The sequence below is a fragment of the Tachysurus vachellii genome, chromosome 25, assembly GCF_030014155.1.
Source record: "Tachysurus vachellii isolate PV-2020 chromosome 25, HZAU_Pvac_v1, whole genome shotgun sequence".
NCBI classification, from domain to species: domain Eukaryota; kingdom Metazoa; phylum Chordata; class Actinopteri; order Siluriformes; family Bagridae; genus Tachysurus; species Tachysurus vachellii.
Genome location: NC_083484.1, coordinates 4,434,726 through 4,444,201, shown reverse-complemented (window position 1 = coordinate 4,444,201; position 9,476 = coordinate 4,434,726). Strand labels below are relative to the sequence as shown.

General features: G+C 40.5%; 1 protein-coding gene across 1 annotated transcript; it reads left to right on the top strand.

The window, feature by feature from the left end:
- Positions 1–172: 172 nt before the first annotated feature.
- panx1a (pannexin 1a) lies at positions 173–8,129 on the top strand. The gene is made up of 6 exons (XM_060862054.1): positions 173–505; positions 3,127–3,251; positions 4,048–4,238; positions 4,848–5,349; positions 6,077–6,230; positions 6,810–8,129. Exons 1-6 carry the CDS (start codon positions 322–324, stop codon positions 6,884–6,886), a joined length of 1,233 nt encoding a protein of 410 aa, XP_060718037.1. The 5' UTR covers positions 173–321; the 3' UTR covers positions 6,887–8,129.
- Positions 8,130–9,476: the final 1,347 nt, after the last annotated feature.

Below are 9,476 nucleotides of genomic sequence, written 5' to 3'. Positions count from 1 at the left end.
TTGTGCATATATGTCAATAAATAAATATAATTAATTGTTAGATATTATAATACATATGTATATTTTTGTGTTTGTTAGCTAACGTTAGCTTAATGCTAGGGCTCGTTATGTTAAGCTGTTTATATCTACACTGTGTGCAGCAGGTGGCGGTAATGAACCCTGTAACCTTCCGCGTTTAAAGAAGAAGAACTAAAACTAGTACTTGAACACAGGGGACTACAGAACAATGATTGTTTAGTTTCAGTTTCTAACGTTACCACACAGAGAAGGAACTCATTTGTAATTCAACATTGTGAGTTTGTCTTTGGGGATTAAAACAACATGCCTATAGCGTCCGTAGCTACGGAGTATGTTTTTACAGACTTCTTACTGAAGGAACCGAGCACAGATGGGAAGTATAAAGGCGCGCGTTTGGATCTGGCCCTGGACAAGCTGCACCTCTGTATAGCAGTCGGTTTGCCGCTGTTGTTGATCTCCTTGGCCTTCGCTCAGGAGGTTTCAGTCGGTAAATTACTCAAATTACTCACATTACTCACATTTTACACGTCTTATCCTCACACTATTACACATTTTTATACCTCGTTACTCTCCTGTTTGTCCTTTTATGTCTTACACCACACCCTGGTGAAGAAGCAGGTAAAACAGTAACAGTAATGGCGTTTAACTCAAATTAAACCTGTTTACACGGATTTAAATAACACCTGAGAGTCTTCTAAAGATTAGTCTGTAATAAAATACAAAAAACATATATATAAAATTTTAATATTACATAATCTTATAGATAGTATTAAGTAACACTGTCTGGACCTGAGAGTCTATATGTATGTGTGTGTGTGTGTGTATATATATATATATATATATATATATATATATATATATATACATATTCTATATATAAGATTATATAATATACATTTCTATCTATAAGAGTGTGTGTAATATTAAAATTATATATATACTGTGTGTGTGTATATATATATATATATATATATATATATATATATATATATATATAGGAGTATTACATAATTTTATAGATAGATAGATCATTTATTATGATATAATACTATATAATTATTGCAATTAAATAACTGGAGTCTGGAGAATTTTAGCATTACATAATCTTATAGATAGATCGATGCTTTATTGTCATTACGCAACAACAAAAGTTTTATTATTGCCATCTTTACATTTCGTTGCACTTTAATACATTTACATTTCCAGCATTTGGCAGATGCCTTTATTCAGAGCAACTTGCATTATCTCATGTTTATACAACTGAGCAATTGAGCGTTAAGGGCCTTGCTCAGGGGCCCAACAGTGGCAGCTTGGTGGACCTGGGATCAAACTCACAACCTTCTGATTGGTAGCCCAACACCTTAACCACTAGGCTTTCACCTCGATCTATATAAATATTTACATACTTATTTCGTTGACTGCAATTGTTGCGGCCTGTAAGGACTGTGTTAATTTCACTGTATTCAGTATAAGGACAATAAAAGAATTTTAATTTTTATTCCTTATGGTGCATAAAATGAAATAAAGTGTACAGATTAATATAAAATAGTAAAACATTAACATAAAGATTAACATAAGTGATCTGATAAAATACCATTTAGATAAAGTAGTAAACAGCTGTTGTATCGCACTTAACATACTGCACATTTAAATAATGTTAAGGTCTTGCACATCCAATGTCTCCTGTGCAGATTTGTGATTAAGAATAAATAAATAAATAAATATTGAGCTAGGAGTCTATGAAATGTGTAGACGTGAGTGTGTGTAGTGCAAATAGTTCTGAATGTTCAGTGATGTTTATTGGTGTTCAGTTCTATAATGGCTCTGGCGTAGGAACTGTTCCTGAGTCTGAGACCTGAAGCGTCTGCTAGAGGGTAAAAGGTGAAATAGATGTTGTCCAAGGTGGGTTGGGTCTTTCATGCCATCGTTCTCAAATGTCCAGCAACATTAAATGTCATATTAACGAGAACTCAAACACAAAGGTAGAGGAGACGTTACAGCAAAGTCTCAGAATGTACGGGAGCATTGAGACGGGGACTTGATGGTTGGTGTGATGGTGGTGGTTTAAGCGTGACAGTTGAAGCTTAGGAAGCTGAGCAGGTTGAGTGGAGTTTACAGATGGGGATGTGAGAGAGTTGGACAGATTAATGGACTAAAGCACCTCTGCATCACACTCTTTTGGTAGAGGAGTGAATTCCATTGGCAACATTATGAACAGGGAGTCAAATGATTCATTCATTCATTTTCTACCGCTTATCCGAACTACCTCGGGTCACGGGGAGCCTGTGCCTATCTCAGGCGTCATTGGGCATCAAGGCAGGATACACCCTGGACGGAATGCCAACCCATCGCAGGGCGCACACACACACTCATGCAAACACATACTAGGGACAATTTTTCCAGAGATGCCAATCAACCTACCATGCATGTCTTTGGACCGGGGGAGGAAACCGGAGCACCCGGAGGAAACCCCAGAGGCACGGGGAGAACATGCAAACTCCACACACAAGGTGGAGGCGGGAATCGAACCCCGACCCTGGAGGTGTGAGGCGAATGTGCTAACCACTAAGCCACTGTGCCCCCCCGGAGTCAAATGATATTATAGATAATGTAAAAAAAATTAAATACTAAAAAATCGTCAGAGCAAAGTACTTTTTTTTGTTTATTCAGTAAGAGTTACATCCTTTGGATATCGTTTTCACTTTGTGTGTGTGTGTGTGTGTGAGAGACATTATCTAATATGAGCTGAAACTGTAACAACAATGCAGTTTTATATATAATTCCTTAGACTTGATAAATTGTTCTTGTTCTATTTCAGTTAGGTGTAAGAAGTTTATTTCCTCCTTTAACCTTCCTCCTTAGAGTCCCTGCAGCGAGTCGCATGCAAACTGACAAGATTTTACTTGCAAATGAGTCACAAATCGTCTAAAATATTGGATCTCTGTTAGAGGCCGGTTAGTGCAGGAAAAACGACAACACGTAATGTTTTAAAAAAGGTACAGTTTATTTCAGGAAAGTGTTATGCAACACTGTTTATTACAAGTGAGAGATGTAACTCGGTCCCATAAACACGCGGATGGAATTAGTCTCGTGTTTCTTCTTACTCAGGTACTCAGATCAGCTGTTTCTCTCCTTCAAACTTCTCCTGGCGTCAGGCCGCATTTGTGGACGCCTACTGCTGGGCAGATGTACAGAAACAGAACACGGGGGGACTTCCTCTCTCCATGCATAAGGTACTCCATTAACACAGTGCCCTCCCGTCTATCTGTCTGTATGTCTCTCTCTCCTTCCCTATGTCTGTCTGTCTCTCTCTCCTTCTCTCTCTCTCTCTCTCTCTCTCCCTCCCTCTGTCTGTCTCTCTCTCTCTCTCTCTCCCTCCCTCTGTCTGTCTCTCTCCCTCCCTCTGTTTGTCTCTAATTCTCTCTGTCTCTCTCTCTCTCTCTCTCTCTCTCTCACACACACACACACACACACACACACACACACACACACACACACACACACACACACACAAACACAGTCAATCAGGTTAAGGTCATTTCCCTATTTGAAGACCTCATTAGGGGCTTGTAGTTAAAATAGGAGAAACACAAGTGTCTTTTATTTATATTTATATACTTGGTACTGTACAAGTATGTCATGTATATCTCTGTGTGTTCATTGTTAGATCTCCCATTTATCACAAAGAGAAGCCCTGCATGTGGACAAGTGAAAAGTGTGACAAGTATGATTGGTTTTTTTTTCAGTGGGAGATCATAAAGTCCTGAATTCTAAAGACTTCGTCTTACTGCTGACTGACAAACTTACAAAAAACACTATTATTAACAGTGAGATGTTTTAAATAAAAAATATGTAACACAAAAACTTGGAAAATAAAGCATTATTTAGGGCTTTTTTCCCCTTTACCCCAGTGCCAGATGTTTAGGAAACGAAGGTGGTTTGTGCTTAAAACTATAAAGTTCTTTAGACCTTAAATAATGAGATCTTTCCTTTTTCCCTTCTTTCTCTCTTTTCCCCTCTTGCCTAAAGTTTTTCCCCTACATCCTCTTATTCGTGGCCATGCTGTTGTACGTCCCAGCCTTGTTTTGGCGATTCACGGTGACCCCTGGTCTCTCCTCTGATCTGAGCTTCATCATGGAAGAGCTCGACCGCTCTTACAACAGCGCCATCAAACTGGCCAGACGTCTCCACGGCAACACCGCCAACCAGGAAGCACAAGGGTACACACGTTCTTCATCTCATACACGTCACACACTAAACAATACACTAAAAGCATTAATTACCACCGCAGTAAATAAAGGTATTTCTATTTACTGGAAGTGGAACACAGGTGCTTGCTTGATATTTGAGTGACACGTGTTAATTGGCCCATGATGTAACTTGAATGGCAGAGCTGAAAGATTCATACACTCCACAGTAGCAGACAAGGGGAAGACAGATGTGCTGTGAAATGAACTAGTCTCTTTGTATTATTTATTTCCTATTTTCTATTTTGAACGGAGAGGCATCAAAACAAGCCGGTAACAGCCAAGTAGGTAGTTCCTTAAGTACCTTATGCAACGCTACTCGGGTTGTTTCTCAATATGGTAGCACAGCTGACAAAACAGAGGAGCATTGAGCAAAACAGACGAAATTTAATTCTGGAGCTGCTGGCTTCAATGGAAACCAGGTTTGTTTATAAAATCCTGCTAAAAAAAAAAGACAGGCTTGCAGATTGACTAAACACAACCAATTTGTTTCCAAAATCCTGACAATACACTGAGCTGATAAATGATTATAACTTGATATGATTGTTGTTTTTTTTTGCCCCTGTGTGTTTTGTCATCCAGCTCCATGCCAGACCTGACAGACGCCTGTTTTAAGTATCCTTTGGTGGAACAGTATCTGAGAACTAAGCGTTTTTCCATCAACCTGCTGCTGCGCTACCTGCTGTGCCGAGTCTTCACCTTATTGGCTCTGGTCCTGGCCTGCGTCTACCTGTGTTACTACATTCGGCTGTCCGTAACGGACGAGTTTCAGTGTAATATCCGCTCAGGTGTGCTGTTTAACGACTCCTCCGTGCCTGAGGCGATGCAGTGCAAGCTGGTAGCCGTGGGCGTGTTCCAGCTCCTCAGTTACATCAACCTGGTTGTGTATTTGCTGCTGGCACCCACATGTGTGTATGCCATGCTGGTTCCCCTGAGGAGCTCAGCTGCTTTCCTGAAACCTTACGAGATGCTGCCCACGCTCGGGGTGATGGAGTTCGGACCCATGGCTTGGAATGATCTAGCGATGTACCTGCTGTTTCTGGAAGAGAACCTGAGTGAACTAAAAAGCTACAAGCGCCTAAAGGTGTGTGTGTTTTTTCATATGTGGAAGATTCTTTCATGAGGTGTTGTATCGGGAATAATTGTTTATTGATACAAAACAAAACCTTGGTCTTTTACTTAGACTTATTAAAAGTTGTTGTGTTGTTTTTGTTGATAGATTGAGCTGTCGAGTTCTTTGAATAAGTTCCAGATTCATAGACTAGAGCTCTAACTTACAAGTTTATAGCCTAAAGCTGCCATTCATTTAAATGACAATTACAGCCTATGGTTGGTAGATTCCTTTATAAAACATTATACTATATTTATAACTTTCTCTGTGTGTGTGTGTGTGTGTGTGTGTGTGGGTGTGTGTGTGTGTGTGTTTATGTTGGGGGGGGGGGGGGGTTTCTCTGTTTGTGTGTGGGTCTTTTCTGTGTGTGTGTGTGGGGGTCGTTTCTTTGTGTGTGTGGGTCTTTTCTCTGTGTGTGGGGGGAGGGTCTTTTCTTCGTGTGTGTGTGTGGGGGGGGTCTTTTCTGTGTGTGTGGGGGGGGGGTCTTTTCTGTGTGTGTGTGTGGGGGGGTCTTTTCTGTGTGGGGGGGTCTTTTCTCTGTGTGTGTGGGGGGTCTTCTCTGTGTGTCTTTTCTCTGTGTGTTTGTGTGTGGGGGGTCTTTTTTTCCTGTGTGTGTGTGTGTGTGTGTGTGTGTGTGTGTGTGTGTGTGTGTGTGTGTGTGTGTGTGTGTGTGTGTGGGGTCGTTTCTCTCCGTGTGTAGGTATTAGAGCTCCTGAAGGAGTCTGGAGAGGAGCCGTTTGATACCCTGCTCCTGCTGCAGGCCCTCGGTCAGGTTAAAACAGAAGTGGATGGTAGACTACAGAAGACCGACGGGAAGGTGGAGAAGACTGGAGGAAACTGTGTAGAGATGAAAGGTGAGGAATGAAGCGGGTGTGGTTGTTATGGTAACACAGTCCAGACACAGTCCGGCTGTTTCATCACAAGATCGACACCATCGGGTTCAGACCACAGAGCCAAAGCCTCACATATACACACAGTCAGATTGTAGCTTGTTTATCAAAGTGATGGCAGCAGTCTGTCCTTTTCACTCTGACCTGTTTACCCAGTGCTCCATTTAACTCTAATCCAAATGTAACCTAGTCTTTATTTACCCTCATGCCCTACATACACTGCACCCCCCCCCCCATTTTTCTGTATTTAACCATCATCTTGATTTACCCCAATCCTCCTTATTTACCCCGATCCCTATATTTACTAATCCTCCATATTTACCCTGATCTCCACATTTACCCTGCCCGCTTCTTTGTGCGTCCTGTGTGTTTGCATTTGTGTGTACACATTTACATGTTTGTGCACATTCTTGTGTGCTTGTTTTTTTGTGCTTATATGTTTTTGTTTGTCTGCTTGTGTGTGCAATTGCTTGGGTGTTTGCTCTACATGATCGTGTGTGTGTGTGTGTGTGTGTGTGTGTGGTTGTGTGGTTGATTCTGCAGAAGTCTCTCCTCTGCTGACTGAGGACAGAGTCGGGAATTCTAAAGAGGACACAGCGGTACGGCAGAGAATCACATGATGTGCCACAGAGTCACATGATGGTGATGTGGGAGAATGTAAATGATTGTCTGATGAGCCTTCATGTGGTCAAGGAAGCAGACACTGTGTGTGTGTCTCTCTGTGTGTGTGTGTGTGTTAGTGACAATATGCTAATGTATGAATAAGGTGTTTATTGCTAATGGTACATCATCGTGCACTGTTTATCAGATTGGGAACTGCAAAACTGACGCACAGATAACTTAAGGATGAGGACGAGTTTTGAGACACTCGCTCAATATAAAATGTCAACGGTCTTCACAACTTATTTAATACTTTTTTATGTTAAACCAAATACTACAGCATCAGGAATGTACATGTAGGACCTCACTATATGAAAACCAAACCACCCAACATTACGGTTTACAGTAACTCAAATGTCTCGCTCTTTGTTCATTATTTATAAGTCTTGCATGTTAAGGGAAGATTTTAATGTTTGTGTTTTCTGTAACATGCATTTTTTCTGTGGTACTTTTTTGGGTGTGTTCTCTAATGTTTAGCATGCTAGTTTTGTTTGGGAGGGAAAATCCTTTCCGGGTTAGCTGGCTAGCTAGCTAATATTTTTTTGGTGCGTCGTTCATTTTCAAATTACGCGTCTGTAAATAAGCGAAAGCTCAGACGGACCGTATCGCATGTGAGCGATCGCTAGGCTGCTGAAGGGAAAATGTAATGCAAACAACAAGCAAACTGAATCAATGTGATGTTTCTGAGACCGTATTCCTCTCGTGCCAAGAAACCAATGGTATTCTGTACATGTCGTAAAACTGTAATATGGCAGCATTCAACGCAGATTGCTAGGATGGTAGTTTTGTAAATATTCTTGGTGATGCAGCTCCGAGTGATGCAGTCTTATTTTTAAGACAGTTCTAAATCGCAAAAATGTGTCGTTAAAATTGATTAAATTAAATTGATCAAATTATGTATTGATTTTTTTAAAAACCCTTAAAGCTACTGTAAAACTGTATGAGGTAATTTTCTTATTTGAACGTCTTCATGGAACGTCTGGGTTTTTACAGTAGCTACATGTCTGTAACTAGTAACGTGTGGTGATGTTCGAGCTCGAGTTTCATATCTGACTTACTGACAGGGTTTCGATCAAATGTTTGTTCTGTTACACTACAGTTTGCTGCCAATTGTGGCTAGCATGCATGTGTATTGTGTTTTTTTTTAATTAAAGATGCAGGATTCATCTTTTTTACTTGGTAATAAAATGTCTTGATTTTTCACCCTGTTGTGGAGTTTCCCAATTTTTCAGACTAACGATACGTAAAGCTAATTAATAAAACATCGAGTTAAGATGTCTTTTGTATAAACTGCTGTATAATCCTTTACAGATGCCCACATCACACTAACACCTGCCCATTTATTAATAATGCCACCGAAAATGTTGTTATAAAATTAGATGAGAAGAAAAAAATGTAACTGATTTTTCAATTTGTCTACAAAATGATGCCAATGATGACAATCTGGAAACTAAAACATGCATGTAAACAGCTTTCCAGCCTCATTGGACAACGCTGTATGAACTTTGATTTGAATACATCTTCAGTACAAGTTGTGTTGTAGTTTGTGTTAGTCATAATGTAATAAAGCTGTTTTTACTTCATAATGACTTGAAGTTTTTTGAGAGCTCAGACTCATTAGCACCCAATGCACAGGACTTGGGTTGATGTCACCGTTTATATTGATGGCATTTGGCAGATGTTCTTTTAGAAAAATAGAAATCTGTATTACTGTCGCATAAATTACAGCACAGTGAAATTCTTCACATATCCCAACCTTTTGGAGGTTGGGGTCAGAGCACATGTTCAGCCATGATACAGCGCGCTGGAGCAGTGAGGGTTCAGGGCCTTGCTCAAGGGCCCAACAGTGGCAGCTTGGGAGTGCTGGGGCTTGAACCCTGATCGACAGCCCAGAGCCTTAAATGCTTAAGTTAACTGCATAACTGCCCATAAAACCGCTCTTATACAGAGAGACTTACATTTTATCTATTTTTTTTATATGAGGTTAAGGGCCTTGCTCAGGGGCCAGCAACAGTAACTTGGTGGACCGGTGGCTTGAACTCACAGCCTTTTAATCAGTAGTCCAACATCTTATGTATGCTGTATATTTGTTTTAGAAGCTTTATTTTTGTGCTCACATTTTGTCATTCACCCAAACTAACCACTATTTCCAACTGTGAGGAACAAAACAGTATCTAAAACCAACAGAGAGAAGATCAGCTTACAGTACTGTCAGTAAAGAAGGGATTAAAAAGGACAGAGATCGCTAAAACTTTGACTGCTCTTATTCCTGGCATTCACTATATGTTTTTTTCTGGCTTGTTTCTGGCTTCATTGAGACGTCAACACTGTAAGGATCCTGAGGCATCTAGAGATGTACCAGATCCAGTTGGACTCCAGTTCAGACATTCAAAGAGATGATAACAACCTCCTAATCAATATACATTCATTCATTCGTATTATACCGCTTATCCGAACTACCTCGGGTCACGGGGAGCTCAGCTGTCATCGGGCATCAAGGCAGGATTCACCCTGGATGGAGTACCAACCCATCGCAGGGCACACACACAC

Bases quoted from the DNA above. Each gene is read 5' to 3' on its own strand.
- panx1a (XM_060862054.1), top strand. From the start codon at position 322: ATGCCTATAGCGTCCGTAGCTACGGAGTATGTTTTTACAGACTTCTTA. The intron at 3,252-4,047 runs GTACTCCATTAA...TCTTGCCTAAAG, and splicing joins TTCCTCTCTCCATGCATAAG to TTTTTCCCCTACATCCTCTT. The intron at 6,231-6,809 runs GTGAGGAATGAA...TTGATTCTGCAG, and splicing joins AAACTGTGTAGAGATGAAAG to AAGTCTCTCCTCTGCTGACT.